The 17,850-nt window shown below is 36.1% G+C and overlaps 1 protein-coding gene across 1 annotated transcript; it reads right to left on the bottom strand.

Annotated features, from left to right (window-relative positions):
- Nucleotides 1–1,356: 1,356 nt before the first annotated feature.
- On the bottom strand, nucleotides 1,357–10,756 carry LOC128640717 (MAP/microtubule affinity-regulating kinase 4-like). Its single transcript, XM_053693145.1, has 10 exons — nucleotides 10,626–10,756; nucleotides 8,152–8,288; nucleotides 4,961–5,133; nucleotides 4,774–4,827; nucleotides 4,422–4,485; nucleotides 4,262–4,327; nucleotides 3,860–3,930; nucleotides 3,500–3,556; nucleotides 2,796–3,032; nucleotides 1,357–1,383 (listed from the first exon to the last, which is right to left on the bottom strand). Exons 1-10 carry the CDS (start codon nucleotides 10,754–10,756, stop codon nucleotides 1,357–1,359), a joined length of 1,017 nt encoding a protein of 338 aa, XP_053549120.1.
- Between the last annotated feature and the right edge of the window lie 7,094 nt (nucleotides 10,757–17,850).

The following is a 17,850-nucleotide window of genomic DNA, read 5'->3' as shown; positions in this document are numbered from 1 at the left end:
TTCAGGGTGACTGCTAAACAAAAGTAAACTACACTATTTCACCCAGAGGTGTTAATATAAATGAGTAAAACTTTGATTTAATCTAAGGATACATAGTATAAATGTTATGTAATATAAATTATATAAATCAATTATAAATACCTCTCAGTATTCACTTAATCTCAATAGCAACTGAAGTCAGTATTCACTGTAGCTTATCAGCAACTCAAGTAAAGAAATGTAGCAGGTGTGAAAAGTTGTCTTTATATACATATATGGTGGCTTTGTGATGTCATAGCAATGACTGTAAGATCATTGTGACCACATAATTCACCCAAGCCAAACTACTCACCAAACCCATAATATTGTGCAGCTTTTGTTTTATATTTACATATAGTACTGTGCAAAAGTCTTAGGCCACCATTAGATGTATTTTTCGGTCTCTTTATTAAGATACAAACATAAACTACAGGAAATATGTAAAAAAAAATGTAAAAAAAAAACTATTTTCAAAACAAAATGGCTTCTTCAGTCTGAGCCTTTACATCTGTGTATCTAATGAGCTAGATATTTGAATTTAGAGTAAGAAAAAGTATATTTATTATGATTTTGATAAAACATGGGGCTGTTGGATTAGCTGTAGCATCAAATGCACAATGTCTTATTTCTTCAATGTAAATATGGAATAACATCAGATTTTCAGGGTATAGTGACTGCTAAACAAAAGAAAACTACACTATTTCACCCAGAGGTGTTGATATAAATTAGTAAAACTTGGATTTAATCTAAGGATACATAGTATAAATGTTATGTAATATAAATTATATAAATCAATAATAAATACCTCTCAGAATTCCTTGAAGTTCATCAGAAGTTGTAGTCAGTATTCACTGAATCTCAATAGCAACTGAAGTCAGTATCCACTGTAGCTTATCAGCAACATACAGAAAATACAGGAAATATGTACAAAAAATGTAAAAAAATAACAACATAATTTTCAGAACAAAATGGCTTCTTCAAAAGCCAGTATTCACATTCTTCCATCTCTCTCCAACTCTTCTCATATATTGTCGACAATTCCGATTATCCTAGTATTATGAAGGTATAATCTAGATTTTATTAAAGACACAGAGAGGAGTATTTTGCATTCTCTTTCTTTACTACTCCAATGCAGCATTTAAAAGTATAAGAATAACATCAACATAAGTTATTAAAACAGCATAGAAATTAAAGAACCACAATAAGTAGCTAAAGAGAGAGCTAACTTATAACTCCAAGAAAAAAGGGACCAATCAGAGAAGGAATAGTGTCCATAAACTGTCCAATAAGCAGCCAAACCTCCTCTTTCTTGATTGATGCTCACAAAGGGAAAAAATTTTAGAACCATGAAGAATCCAAAAAGTCCTAAACAACAAATCAAAAAATATAAGAAAAAACTGTAGGTTTGATTGGAGAAAAACTTGGTTGAGAAGAAATTGATTGCAGAAGATGAACTTGGTCTAAGAATATTTGAGAGATGGGAATCCTTTTGCACAGATGGTAGAAATCCGGACATAAGGAAAGGGTTCCGTTCAGATGGAAACTGTCAAAACAAAAAATATATTAATAATATATAATCCTCTAAACGGGAGGGTACCATACATATTTGAGGTGGGAAAATACTCGTCTCTGTGTCTTTAATAAAATCTAGATTATACCTTCATAATACCAGGATAATCGGAATTTTATTACAAGACCAGAGACTCCTATTTTGCAAGTTTAAAGCACATGAATAAAGATAAAATAATTTAAGAAAATAAGTTAAGCAAGGCATGTTGAATGGGTCTGAAATAAAATTGTTTAAACGTAGAATCTGAAGACCAATCTGCCGCATTCAAAATTTGTTGAAGAGGAGCAGATTTTAAAAAGGCTTTTGAAGCAGCAGAACCTCTAACTGAATGGGCAGAAAAAGAAATGTCAATACCAGCTTCTTTCATGACCCATTTAACCCATCTCGCTATGGAAGTAGAGGAGACAGGAGAATGAGGAGGAATAAAATAAATCAGAAGTTGATTATTAGAGGAATTTCTAAAAGGTGAAGTTTTAGACTCATAAGATTTTAAACATTCAACCACACAAAGGGAAGACTCAGAAGGAAGATATGGATAGAATATAGATGTGGAAAGAGTCTTAGTTCTACGGGAAATAAAAAAAAGGTAACACCTTCAGGAGAAAAACGTTTAGAATACCAATCTAAAGCCTTAACATCAGAAACTCTTCTGAAAGAAATTAGACAAAGAAGAGTAGCGAGTTTAGCTGAAATTTGTTTTAGAGATAACGAAATATTATCCGGCCAAGATTTGAAAAGAGAAAAAAATCAAATCCACGTCCCAGAAAAACTCATGTTTAGGGACTGGAGGACGTTTCAATCTAATGGCCTTGAGAACCCTACATACTAAAGGGTGTTTACCTACCGAAATGTTATTAATTAAATTATGTCTTGCGGAAATTGCAGAGCGATGAACATTGATAGTTCTATAAGCTAAACCTGAATCGAAGAGTTGAGATAAGTAATTTATATCAGTTAAATCTGAAGAAAAGGGATCCAGGTTCCTCTGCAAGCACCAGCTAGTCCATTTAGACCAGACGGCAAAGTAGCATCTACGAGTACCTGGGGCCCAAGACTCTTGAATGAGAAATCTTGCTCCATCCGAAAGGCCTCGGAGAGACCAGGGTCCCCTGAGATCATCCATGCTACTAGAGGAAGAGATCCTTGCCAAACTAGGTCGTGATAATTGCCTTCCGGATCTGTGAGAAGACCATTATAAGTCACTTACCTCCTGGTATAACTTATTAAATGGCAGGGTGCCAGTGACCATTTGATATAGAACCACTCCTAGGCACCACACATCCACCTCTGGCCCATAATACTTCAGACGTAGATAGTATTCTGGAGGGAAGTGAGTTGGAGTACCAGAATATCTGGCCATCTTGATCCCTGGGTTGTAAATGCTGCTGATACCAAAATCAGCGATCTTGATGTTACCCTCTGAATCGATCAATACGCTCATTGACTGAAAACAAGAAAATGTGCTGTTATTTATGAGAAATAATATAATTTTTATTTTTTAACTATAGGACTAAGAGATACATCATCTCAAATTAAGTTAAAGCTTCTTATTTATATTTCCTAAATGATTTATAATTTGAGATTTAAAGATACATTGTAGTAAAGCTTAATATACACAGCTGTGATTTTCAAATTGTAGGATTCATTACAATTCTTTAGAAAAAACGTATCTAATGATTATCAAAAGAAAAACACCATTCAAATCTAAGGAGATCTTTGTAGATAAATCATTTATGTTTTTCTAAAGGATTATGATAAACCTCTGTATTACAAGTATTTGTACAATACATTTGAGCTAATATAACATAAAGTTAACATTTAATATTATTAGTGAGACTACTGTATGATTGTAACATCAAACAGCTTCTATTATAAATTATATCTAGTTATTAACCTGCTTTATTCTCTTACCTTCACGTCTCGGTGTGCAACGTATTTCTGATGACAGTAATGTAATGCCGACACCATCTGAAAACAAAGTCAGTTGGGTTAAGATCAGGGCTTGTGTATTAGGAGTGTGTTACATACACAATTAGAAGTAAAAACAGGTCTTATGTTTATCATTATTAGATTATCTCTTTTATTTCAAATTCTTTACATACTATAGTACAATTAGAATGATTGCCATATTGACAATAGAATATTAAACACAACTTTATACAGAGTAAACAACTGTGCATAGCATTGATAATACCATTTTGTGGAGCAATGCACCCTAATATATTTGTATATCAATTGAGCACATTATACAGTGAATAAGTAATCACCAACCTGACGGAATATGTGACGGGCTTTCTTCTCCTCCATTGGGCCATTATTTATCAGGTAATTTTGGAGATTTCCTGTGTTGAGAACAAAGTAAAATAAAATAATTGGATTTAAGGATGAGAAAATTACTATATGATAGGGGAATGAGGTTAACATGTGAATAGTTTAGCTAAAGACATCAAAATAAGGGCATAAAAAGAGAGAAGAAAAAGAAAGATATGAGCAAGTAATAAAAAAGTAAAACATGAAATGCCATTGTGATTATAGTCAAAATCAGTGGAGACAATTTAAAGAGGGAAGAGAGAAGACAGATAAATTAAATAAATGAATAACAAAAAGTAAAGTAAAAGATTTAATTATTGGTTAATACTACTGTCAAAAGTTTAATTGCTAATGTGAATGTACCTCCGCTTACATACTCCATAACGATGTAAAGTTTGTCCTTGGAATCGATAACTTCGTAAAATTTTACTGTAAAAGAGAGAGAAGATATTGGTGAGAAATCCATGGACATAATTAGAGGAGGTTTGTAACAAGCTGCACATAACAGAAGGGAGGAGGAAACGTGGGTCTGACTTAGCGATATTAGGATGGTCCAACATTTGCATGATGGTCACTTCTTGGTACAGCTGAAAAGGAGAAGTCACATTACTAAGAAAATAATGGATCAAATAATGATAATGATACAAATGAAACAACTTGTCAAGCTTTAATTATTTATAAAAACTCAGTGTGCTAAGGGTTTAATAGTCCCAAAATGCCAACTAGATCTACTTTGCACGGTAGTATTCTAAATACTAGTAATCCCCACTGTAAAATAAGACGTTCATAGGAGACCTGGCTAAATTAAATGTCATACTGATGGTGCCCCTTGATTCAAATTTAAATTCAGCATATAGTGTCATTAAATTCCTTACCTTTCGCAGATGAGCAGAATTCCTGTTTGCTTTATTGATGATTTTAATAGCAACCTAGAAGTATAAAATATGTGTTATTATATAGTGCATGGTTTATTCTGAGAAGGAGATTTTACATAGTGTCAAAGTTGTCTAAATAATAATTTGAAGACAAATTTGAAGACAAAAGGACCTCCCATATACTCACCTCTCTGCCAGTCCGCATGTGCCGAGCCCGTTTCACAACACCAAAGCCACCTTTTCCAAGAGTATCAAGGACATAGTAATCTCCAATAAATAAATCACATGTAATAACTGAGGCACTGCAAGCTAACATGCACCGGCATACGCCAAAGCATCTGTTATTGCTTGCCATTGCGTCTGTGGAAAAAAAGAGAATATACACAGGTTTTTAAGGATTATGTCTCTCAGTTATTTTGCATAAACTGTGTTCTGTCTAGGATATTATAAATAGAATTTATACAAAACTGAATTAAAAATTAAAAATAATCTGGATATAAAAAAACACATCTGCACATATGCGTATTAAGGAAATTTACCAGACTTTATCTCCTTGTGCACACAAGAGCAAGATTGTGATATTTGTGTATCTAATGAGCTAGATATTTGATTTTAGAGTAAGAAAACATATATGTTTTAAGATCTATTTATTATGATTTTGATAAAACATGGAGCTGTTGGTTTGGCTGTAGCATTGAATGCACAATGTCTTATTTCTGCAATGTAAATATGGAGTAACATCAGATTTTCAGGGTGACTGCTAAACAAAAGTAAACTACACTATTTCACCCAGAGGTGTTGATATAAATGAGTAAAACTTTGATTTAATCTAAGGATACATAGTATAAATGTTATGTAATATAAATTATATAAATCAATTATAAATACCTCTCAGTATTCACTTAATCTCAATAGCAACTGAAGTCAGTATTCACTGTAGCTTATCAGCAACTCAAGTAAAGAAATGTAGCAGGTGTGAAAAGTTGTCTTTATATACATATATGGTGGCTTTGTGATGTCATAGCAATGACTGTAAGATCATTGTGACCACATAATTCACCCAAGCCAAACTACTCACCAAACCCATAATATTGTGCAGCTTTTGTTTTATATTTACATATAGTACTGTGCAAAAGTCTTAGGCCACCATTAGATGTATTTTTCGGTCTCTTTATTAAGATACAAACATAAACTACAGGAAATATGTAAAAAAAAAATGTAAAAAAAAAACAATTTTCAAAACAAAATGGCTTCTTCAGTCTGAGCCTTTACATCTGTGTATCTAATGAGCTAGATATTTGAATTTAGAGTAAGAAAAAGTATATTTATTATGATTTTGATAAAACATGGGGCTGTTGGATTAGCTGTAGCATCAAATGCACAATGTCTTATTTCTTCAATGTAAATATGGAATAACATCAGATTTTCAGGGTATAGTGACTGCTAAACAAAAGAAAACTACACTATTTCACCCAGAGGTGTTGATATAAATTAGTAAAACTTGGATTTAATCTAAGGATACATAGTATAAATGTTATGTAATATAAATTATATAAATCAATAATAAATACCTCTCAGAATTCCTTGAAGTTCATCAGAAGTTGTAGTCAGTATTCACTGAATCTCAATAGCAACTGAAGTCAGTATCCACTGTAGCTTATCAGCAACATACAGAAAATACAGGAAATATGTACAAAAAATGTAAAAAAAATAACAACATAATTTTCAGAACAAAATGGCTTCTTCAAAAGTCAGTATTCACATTCTTCCATCTCTCTCCAACTCTTCTCATATATTGTCGACAATTCCGATTATCCTAGTATTATGAAGGTATAATCTAGATTTTATTAAAGACACAGAGACGAGTATTTTGCATTCTCTTTCTTTACTACTCCAATGCAGCATTTAAAAGTATAAGAATAACATCAACATAAGTTATTAAAACAGCATAGAAATTAAAGAACCACAATAAGTAGCTAAAGAGAGAGCTAACTTATAACTCCAAGAAAAAAGGGACCAATCAGAGAAGGAATAGTGTCCATAAACTGTCCAATAAGCAGCCAAACCTCCTCTTTCTTGATTGATGCTCACAAAGGGAAAAAATTTTAGAACCATGAAGAATCCAAAAAGTCCTAAACAACAAATCAAAAAATATAAGAAAAAACTGTAGGTTTGATTGGAGAAAAACTTGGTTGAGAAGAAATTGATTGCAGAAGATGAACTTGGTCTAAGAATATTTGAGAGATGGGAATCCTTTTGCACAGATGGTAGAAATCCGGACATAAGGAAAGGGTTCCGTTCAGATGGAAACTGTCAAAACAAAAAATATATTAATAATATATAATCCTCTAAACGGGAGGGTACCATACATATTTGAGGTGGGAAAATACTCGTCTCTGTGTCTTTAATAAAATCTAGATTATACCTTCATAATACTAGGATAATCGGAATTTTATTACAAGACCAGAGACTCCTATTTTGCAAGTTTAAAGCACATGAATAAAGATAAAATAATTTAAGAAAATAAGTTAAGCGAGGCATGTTGAATGGGTCTGAAATAAAATTGTTTAAACGTAGAATCTGAAGACCAATCTGCCGCATTCAAAATTTGTTGAAGAGGAGCAGATTTTAAAAAGGCTTTTGAAGCAGCAGAACCTCTAACTGAATGGGCAGAAAAAGAAATGTCAATACCAGCTTCTTTCATGACCCATTTAACCCATCTCGCTATGGAAGTAGAGGAGACAGGAGAATGAGGAGGAATAAAATAAATCAGAAGTTGATTATTAGAGGAATTTCTAAAAGGTGAAGTTTTAGACTCATAAGATTTTAAACATTCAACCACACAAAGGGAAGACTCAGAAGGAAGATATGGATAGAATATAGATGTGGAAAGAGTCTTAGTTCTACGGGAAATAAAAAAAAGGTAACACCTTCAGGAGAAAAACGTTTAGAATACCAATCTAAAGCCTTAACATCATAAACTCTTCTGAAAGAAATTAGACAAAGAAGAGTAGCGAGTTTAGCTGAAATTTGTTTTAGAGATAACGAAATATTATCCGGCCAAGATTTGAAAAGAGAAAAAAATCAAATCCACGTCCCAGAAAAACTCATGTTTAGGGACTGGAGGACGTTTCAATCTAATGGCCTTGAGAACCCTACATACTAAAGGGTGTTTACCTACCGAAATGTTATTAATTAAATTATGTCTTGCGGAAATTGCAGAGCGATGAACATTGATAGTTCTATAAGCTAAACCTGAATCGAAGAGTTGAGATAAGTAATTTATATCAGTTAAATCTGAAAAAAAGGGATCCATGTTCCTCTGCAAGCACCAGCTAGTCCATTTAGACCAGGCGGCAAAGTAGCATCTACGAGTACCTGGGGCCCAAGACTCTTGAATGAGAAATCTTGCTCCATCCGAAAGGCCTCGGAGAGACCAGGGTCCCCTGAGATCATCCATGCTACTAGAGGAAGAGATCCTTGCCAAACTAGGTCGTGATAATTGCCTTCCGGATCTGTGAGAAGATGAGGAAGACAAGGAAGAAGAATTGGAAGCTTGATTGTCATCTCCAAAAGGGAGGGATACCATGCTTGTGACGGCCAAATTGGAGTCACAATCATTAAATAAAGGTGATCCCTGCGGACAATTGAAATTGTCCTTGGAATCATTGAAAAAAGGAGGGAACGCATAAACTCCCTGGGACGGCCATGGATGAAGAAAAGCATCTATGGCTGCTGTCTCCGGATCTGGGCGCCAGCTGAAGTAAGGAAGAATCTGAAAATTGGTCCTGGATGCAAACAGATCGAAACAAAAAGGACCTCTGAGAGATTGGATAGAGAGGAAAAGACTCCTGTCCATCTTCCAGTCACTGAAATCCGTCAAATGACGAGAACCCCAGTCCGCAGCCGAATTCGATTGACCTGGAATGTATTCTGCTCTGACTGAGATATTCCTGTCCAAACAAAGATGGATAAAATATTTGGTGATAGTCCCTGGACTTGGTGCCTCCCAAAAGATTGAGATACTGCACCGCAGAAATATTGTCCATACGCAGGAGAATAGAAACTGGAGAAGAAGAGTTTGCAAAACTCTTGACTGCAAACAAGCCAGCCAATAATTCTAAACAATTTATATGAAAGCGTTTTTCTTCCAGAGTCCATTTGCCACCTGTGATGGAAGGATCGCAACAAGCTCCCCAGCCTGAAAGACTGGCATCGGATTCGATGATGAAATCTGGAGTTTTTCATAAAATGGCTCTCCCATTCCAGGCTTCTAAATGAGAGAGCCACCAGGAAAGTTCTTCTTTGGCTTCTGAAGTTATAGGAATCAAGTGAGAATAAGAAAAACCTTTTCTCAAATGAAGGCTCTTCAATCTCTGGAGTTCACGATAATGTAGAGGAGCAGGAAATATAGCCTGAATAGAGGATGATAGTAACCCTACTATTCTGGCAATAGTCCTGATAGGAACCGAATCTTTGGATAAAGTTTTTGAAATTTCTTTCTTTATATTCTTCACTTTGTCTGACGGAAGACTCAAAGTGGAAAGGATTGTGTCTATCCGGGAAACCCAAGAAAATTAAGGATTTCTTAGGGGATAGAATTGATTTTTGTTTGTTCACAATGAAACCTAGAGATTCCAATAGGGAGATTGTGGAAGATAGATGATTTTGAAGCAAGAGAAAATTCTGGTCCATAATAAGGATGTCGTCTAAATAAATTATTAGGCGAACACCCCGAAGTCTTAACCAAGCTATCACTGGTTTGAGTAATTTGGTGAAAATCCAAGGAGCAGAGGAAAGCCCAAAAGGGAGACAGGTGAAAATCCAAAATTGATCCTCCCAACGGAAAGTTAGAAATTTCCAATGCTCTTTGGCGATCCGCACAGTTTAGTAAGCATCTGTGAGATCTAAACGGACAAGCCAATCGTTTTCTCTTAAACATTCTCTTAGTAAATTAATGCCTTCCATCTTGAAATGATGGTAAGCAACATAAGCATTTAGGGATTTTAAATTTATGACTGGTCTGAACTGATTGTTTTTCTTTTTGACCAGAAAAAGGTTGCTTAAATAAAAGTTGTGAGGTTGAAGTACGGGAAGAATTGCTTCTTTTGAAAAAAGGGAAGAAATTTCGTTTTGAACCAGAATTTTGTCTTTTTGGAAAAATGAATGGGCTGAGGAAGTTTTTTTTGAATAGGCTGGTAAATGAATTCTATGTAAATCCCTGACACTGCTTGAAGGACCCAAGGATCTGAAGTGATATCAATCCAATTTTGGGCAAACAAAGCAATTCTGCCACCAATTCTGTCTCGGGAAAAAACAATTTAAGAAAGAATTAATGATTGTACCTGGAGCTTGTCTTGCTCTTGCTCTACCGCTGAAATTCCTTTGGTTCCAAGGGCGTCCTCCTGCTGGGAAAAAGGATGAAGTTGATGGCTCTTGGAGGTTCCTGTTGAGCTGAAATTGATATTGGGAAGGAAAATGGGACTGGTAATCACATGACTAAGGCATGACTAAGGGGTATTGACCCCGAAACGTTGTGGTCTTTTGTCTGATCCTGTATGACTAATACATTTGGATTTCAACTATAGAGGAGTCATCCTTATTTCTATTTGGATTATCATTATTGAGTGTGGCAGTCACTCTAAGGATTACCCTCTTCCTTTTTGGAATGTGCTCTGTGCTGGACTTTATTATTTTTCTACTGGTAATAATGAGACCTGGATATGTATGGCTGACGGCCGGGAAAGCGGCCTCTGCCTCTCCCGGCCCTGTCGGAGAAATTTTGATTGGGATAGAAAAGTTTCTTAACTGAGGTTTTTACTTTGTTAAGATTAGAAAACGTATTTACATACTGGTTTAATTCTTTTAGATAAGAATCTCCAAATAATAGACCATTATCATCTGGAGACATATTATTGGAGGCAAAATCGGAAATTTTTGGATCAATTTTTCGCAGGATGTTGCACCTTCTTTCCAGGGTCATAGCCGAATTAGTATTGCCTACAAAACATAAGAGTCTTTGGACCCATTCTCTTACAACATAAGGGTCAAGAGGGGAATTTTCCGCCACTCCTTGCTCTGATAGTTCAAATAATTTAGTTAGGGGACCTATGGAATCAAGTAATTTATCTTGACAGATCTTCCAAGATCTGTCAATACCTTTTTTGACTTTGTAACCAGGAGCCCCAATGAATTTTAGGATTTTGGGGTCCATCTCAGGAGTAATAGAGGCGTTTTTGGGGAGCAAAGGGCGATGGCACTCCGCTCTCATTTTATTGCGAGTCTGCTTTTTTAAGGGCTTTCTAAGTTGATAATGAATACATTTTGCAACACCAATAGTGAGGCACCATTCTGCTGAGCGAGGATGATGCAATTCATCAGGGTTGAATCTGGGATTACTCAAACAATCAGTAAATTCTATATCCTCCTCAATAAAATCTTTTAATTTTTTGCTCATTTTTTATGTTTTTTAACAGCAGGAGAATAATCTGAATAATCAGAATCAACGTAAATAGAATCTGAGTTAACATCAGTATATTCATCATCATCTGAGCTGTTAGAATTTGATGATGATTTATCAACAAATTTAGTTTTTTCTTTAGATTTTTTACATAAACTAGACTCCCCCATTTGGATACCCTTGGGGTTCAGGGTTCTTTTAACAGCAGTTTTAGTTCCCTTGCTGTGAGGAATTGTAGTGTCAGACCTGACAAGACCTGGAAATAAGTTTTCTACTAGCTTTTACAGCACTGGAAGGATTTTTCCATTTTAAACCTTTTTTGGTCTATTTAATGCCCATTAATGAAGACATCATGTTAAATAGATTGTTCATTGAAGAATCAATCATAGTTTGGACAGTCTGAGCTGTCAAAGGAGGTGTGTATTCTGGGTTCTCAGACATTTCTTTAAAATATATTTTTTATAAACTATTCAAATAATAACTTATAATAAAGTTTTACTTAATATTTAAAATTAAGGAGATAAAATTCTAATGAATAAAAATATATATATATATATATATATATATATATATATATATATATATATATATATATATATATATATATATATATATATATACCCTTTGAAAATATAAATATTCTCACAAAACTGTAATATATATAAAATAACAATTCGTTTTGGAAAAAACTTTGTTAATAATAATTGAGGCCACAAGATGGCACTATATGTTAAATAATGGATGCCTTGAAAATATATATCTCTTTTGAGACGAAAAACACTGAGCAGATGGCAACAAAGTTACCGGTCTTTAGGAGGAGTAATGCTGACTGACTGGAATAAACTGATACATCAGAACGAGTGGGCGGGAAATGAAGTCCGGCCCACAAAATGGTGACCGGAATGTCTCGAGACAAGTAAGATGGAGGGGGCTGAAGATTGTTACAAGAAAAAACGCATCTTAAAAACCGCAACCAAGCAAAGGGCGAGGGCAATATAAGACAAAGACAGAGGTAAATAGGAGTTGACTATTAAAGGAAAAGCTGGACAATAGAACCGAGTGTAGGAAAAAGAAAAAATTATGACAAACGGATTTCCAAAATACAAAATGATAAATACCAAAAACGGAAGCAAAAAATAAACATTACACATGTGAAACAAAATAAGACAAAGGGTTATCAATTCTAGATTAAAATAAAACAAAAAGACATAGGCCTAGATTTGGAGTTCGGCGGTAAAAGGGCTGTTAACGCTCCGCGGGCTTTTTTCTGTCCGCACCATAAAATTAACTCTGGTATCGAGAGTTCAAACAAATGCTGCGTTAGGCTCCAAAAAAGGAGCGTAGAGCATTTTTACCGCAAATGCAACTCTCGATACCAGAGTTGCTTACGGACGCGGCCGGCCTCCAAAACGTGCTCGTGCACGATTCTCCCATAGGAAACAATGGGACTGTTTGAGCTGAAAAAAAACCTAACACCTGCAAAAAAGCAGCGTTCAGCTCCTAACGCAGCCCCATTGTTTGCTATGGGGAAACACTTCCTACGCCTGCACCTAACACTCTAACATGTACCCCGAGTCTAAACACCCCTAGCCTTACACTTATTAACCCCTAATCTGCCGCCCCCGCTATCGCTGACCCCTGCATATTTTTTTAAACCCCTAATCTGCCGCTCCGTAAACCGCCGCCACCTACGTTATCCCTATGTACCCCTAATCTGCTACCCCTAACACCGCCGACCCCTATATTATATTTATTAACCCCTAACCTGCCCCCCACAACGTCGCCGACACCTGCCTACACTTATTAACCCCTAATCTGCCGAGCGGACCTGAGCGCTACTATAATAAAGTTATTAACCCCTAATCCGCCTCACTAACCCTATCATAAATAGTATTAACCCCTAATCTGCCCTCCCTAACATCGCCGACACCTAACTTCAATTATTAACCCCTAATCTTCCGATCGGAGCTCACCGCTATTCTAATAAATGGATTAACCCCTAAAGCTAAGTCTAACCCTAACACTAACACCCCCCTAAATTAAATATAATATTTATCTAACGAAATAAATTAACTCTTATTAAATAAATTATTCCTATTTAAAGCTAAATACTTACCTGTAAAATAAATCCTAATATAGCTACAATATAAATTATAATTATATTATAGCTATTTTAGGATTAATATTTATTTTACAGGCAACTTTGTAATTATTTTAACCAGGTACAATAGCTATTAAATAGTTAAGAACTATTTAATAGTTACCTAGTTAAAATAATAACAAATTTACCTGTAAAATAAATCCTAACCTAAGTTATAATTAAACCTAACACTACCCTATCAATAAAATAATTAAATAAACTACCTACAATTACCTACAATTAACCTAACACTACACTATCAATAAATTAATTAAACACAATTCCTACAAATAAATACAATTAAATAAACTAGCTAAAGTACAAAAAATAAAAAAGAACTAAGTTACAGAAAATAAAAAAATATTTACAAACATAAGAAAAATATTACAACAATTTTAAACTAATTACACCTACTCTAAGCCCCCTAATAAAATAACAAAGCCCCCCAAAATAAAAAATTCCCTACCCTATTCTAAATTAAAAAAGTTACAAGCTCTTTTACCTTACCAGCCCTGAACAGGGCCCTTTGCGGGGCATGCCCCAAGAATTTCAGCTCTTTTGCCTGTAAAAAAAAACATACAATACCCCCCCCCCAACATTACAACCCACCACCCACATACCCCTAATCTAACCCAAACCCCCCTTAAATAAACCTAACACTAAGCCCCTGAAGATCTTCCTACCTTGTCTTCACCATCCAGGTATCACCGATCCGTCCTGGCTCCAAGATCTTCATCCAACCCAAGCGGGGGTTGGCGATCCATAATCCGGTCCAGAAGAGGCTCCAAAGTCTTCCTCCTATCCGGCAAGAAGAGGACATCCGGACCGGCAAACATCTTCTCCAAGCGGCATCTTCGATCTTCTTCCATCCGGAGCGAAGCGGCAGGATCCTGAAGACCTCCAGCGCGGAACATCCATCCGGACCGACGACTGAACGACGAATGACTGTTCCTTTAAGGGACGTCATCCAAGATGGCGTCCCTCGAATTCCGATTGGCTGATAGGATTCTATCAGCCAATCGGAATTAAGGTAGGAATTTTCTGATTGGCTGATGGAATCAGCCAATCAGAATCAAGTTCAATCCGATTGGCTGATCCAATCAGCCAATCAGATTGAGCTCGCATTCTATTGGCTGTTCCGATCAGCCAATAGAATGCGAGCTCAATCTGATTGGCTGATTGGATCGGCCAATCGGATTGAACTAGATTCTGATTGGCTGATTCCATCAGCCAATCAGAAAATTCCTACCTTAATTCCGATTGGCTGATAGAATCCTATCAGCCAATCGGAATTCGAGGGACGCCATCTTGGATGACGTCCCTTAAAGGAACAGTCATTCGTCGTTCAGTCGTCGGTCCGGATGGATGTTCCGCGCTGGAGGTCTTCAGGATCCTGCCGCTTCGCTCCGGATGGAAGAAGATCGAAGATGCCGCTTGGAGAAGATGTTTGCCGGTCCGGATGTCCTCTTCTTGCCGGATAGGAGGAAGACTTTGGAGCCTCTTCTGGACCGGATTATGGATCGCCAACCCCCGCTTGGGTTGGATGAAGATCTTGGAGCCAGGACGGATCGGTGATACCTGGATGGTGAAGACAAGGTAGGAAGATCTTCAGGGGCTTAGTGTTAGGTTTATTTAAGGGGGGTTTGGGTTAGATTAGGGGTATGTGGGTGGTGGGTTGTAATGTTGGGGGGGGGTATGGTATGTTTTTTTTTACAGGCAAAAGAGCTGAAATTCTTGGGGCATGCCCCGCAAAGGGCCCTGTTCAGGGCTGGTAAGGTAAAAGAGCTTGTAACTTTTTTAATTTAGAATAGGGTAGGGAATTTTTTATTTTGGGGGGCTTTGTTATTTTATTAGGGGGCTTAGAGTAGGTGTAATTAGTTTAAAATTGTTGTAATATTTTTCTTATGTTTGTAAATATTTTTTTATTTTCTGTAACTTAGTTCTTTTTTATTTTTTGTACTTTAGCTAGTTTATTTAATTGTATTTATTTGTAGGAATTGTGTTTAATTAATTTATTGATAGTGTAGTGTTAGGTTAATTGTAGGTAATTGTAGGTAGTTTATTTAATTATTTTATTGATAGGGTAGTGTTAGGTTTAATTATAACTTAGGTTAGGATTTATTTTACAGGTAAATTTGTTATTATTTTAACTAGGTAACTATTAAATAGTTCTTAACTATTTAATAGCTATTTTACCTGGTTAAAATAATAACAAAGTTGCCTGTAAAATAAATATTAATCCTAAAATAGCTATAATATAATTATAATTTATATTGTAGCTATATTAGGATTTATTTTACAGGTAAGTATTTAGCTTTAAATAGGAATAATTTATTTAATAAGAGTTAATTTATTTCGTTAGATAAAAATTATATTTAACTTAGGGGGGTGTTAGTGTTAGGGTTAGACTTAGCTTTAGGGGTTAATACATTTATTAGAATAGCGGTGAGCTCCGGTCGGCAGATTAGGGGTTAATAATTGAAGTTAGGTGTCGGCGATGTTAGGGAGGGCAGATTAGGGGTTAATACTATTTATGATAGGGTTAGTGAGGCGGATTAGGGGTTAATACATTTATTATAGTAGCGCTCAGGTCCGCTCGGCAGATTAGGGGTTAATAAGTGTAGGCAGGTGTCGGCGACGTTGAGGGGGGCAGATTAGGGGTTAATAAATATAATATAGGGGTCGGCGATGTTAGGGCAGCAGATTAGGGGTACATAGGGATAACGTAGGTGGTGGCGATTTGCGGTCGGAAGATTAGGGGTTAATTATTTTAAGTAGCTGGCGGCGACGTTGTGGGGGGCAAGTTAGGGGTTAATAAATGTAATACAGGGGTCGGCGGGGTTAGGGGCAGCAGATTAGGGGTACATAAGTATAACGTAGGTGGCGGTCGGCAGATTAGGGGTTAACAATTTTAATCGAGTGGCGGCGGTGTGGGGGGACCTCGGTTTAGGGGTACATAGGTAGTTTATGGGTGTTAGTGTACTTTAGGGTACAGTAGTTAAGAGCTTTATAAACCGGCGTTAGCCAGAAAGCTCTTAACTCCTGCTATTTTCAGGCGGCTGGAATCTTGTCGTTAGAGCTCTAACGCTCACTTCAGAAACGACTCTAAATACCGGCGTTAGAAAGATCCCATTGAAAATATAGGCTACGCAAATGGCGTAGGGGGATCTGCGGTATGGAAAAGTCGCGGCTGAAAAGTGAGCGTTAGACCCTTTAATCACTGACTCCAAATACCAGCGGGCGGCCAAAACCAGCGTTAGGAGCCTCTAACGCTGGTTTTGACGGCTACCGCCGAACTCCAAATCTAGGCCATATTATGGTGTACATTCAAAATAAAATTGCACAATACAAACTCAAAACTTTATTAGAGACAATTTTTTTGTACTTATCTTTAACTGAGCAGCAAATGAAAGAGGAGGTTTGGCTGCTTATTGGACAGTTTATGGACACTATTCCTTCTTTGATTGGTCCCTTTTTTCTTGGAGTTATAAGTTAGCTCTCTCTTTAGCTACTTATTGTGGTTCTTTAATTTCTATGCTGTTTTAATAACTTATGTTGATGTTATTCTTATACTTTTAAATGCTGCATTGGAGTAGTAAAGAAAGAGAATGCAAAATAGGAGTCTCTGGTCTTGTAATAAAATTGGACCCAAAAATTTCAAACTTGGATTTGTCACTCCATAATTCTCTTTTCCGCTGATCTTTATTCCAATCTTTGTGAGCTTTAGCATATCTTAGCCTTTTCACCCTGTTCCCCTTCCGAAAAAGTGGTGTCTTGGATGCTACCCTTCCACAAACACCATTCCTGATCAAGCTGTAGAGGGGTCAACTTGGCATCCCGATGAAGCTGCCAGATGCTGAGCCAGGTCCTTGCTGGAATTCTTCCAGTCTCTTAAAGAAGAAACTTTGAGAAACTTCTCATGCCATGTCTCATTAGTGTTCGCTGGTATTACTCAGTGGAGTGCAAATATCCCTTTCGGGAAAGCGATATTTAGCACTCCACGTGTAATATGACCCTTAGTTGGCAGAAATACACAAATAAGAGAAAACTCCATCATGAAATGCAACAGAAAATGTATGTTTCTGTCATTAACCATAAATATATAAAATACACTATAAACTAAACACAGTACTGACTTCACAGAGGGGTGACTTTTAACATTTTGAAAATCTGTCCATGTTCCTACCCCTGCCCATGCTGAGGCCTGAGGACCATGATGGGATTCTACAGTTGTTTTTTGTTGTTTTTTTTGCCCCCCTTACTGCTAAATATTCTGAAGGAGGCAACAAGCTGCTTATTTGTAGTAGATTGTTGCATCATGTTACAATAACACATTTTGCTCTGATTCCACATGGAATTTATCCAATATGGCATCCTAATCCATCTGAAAATCCTTTTATCTACTTTTTCCCTGAAGAAAACAAAACACAAAAGTAGAAAGTTTAGAGGTTAAATCAAGAGTTCCTTGAAAAAAAAA

This window comes from Bombina bombina, chromosome 10 (genome assembly GCF_027579735.1).
Source record: "Bombina bombina isolate aBomBom1 chromosome 10, aBomBom1.pri, whole genome shotgun sequence".
Taxonomy (NCBI): Eukaryota; Metazoa; Chordata; class Amphibia; order Anura; family Bombinatoridae; genus Bombina; species Bombina bombina.
The sequence above is the reverse complement of the archived record's forward strand: the minus strand, read 5'-3'. Positions and strand labels throughout refer to the sequence as shown.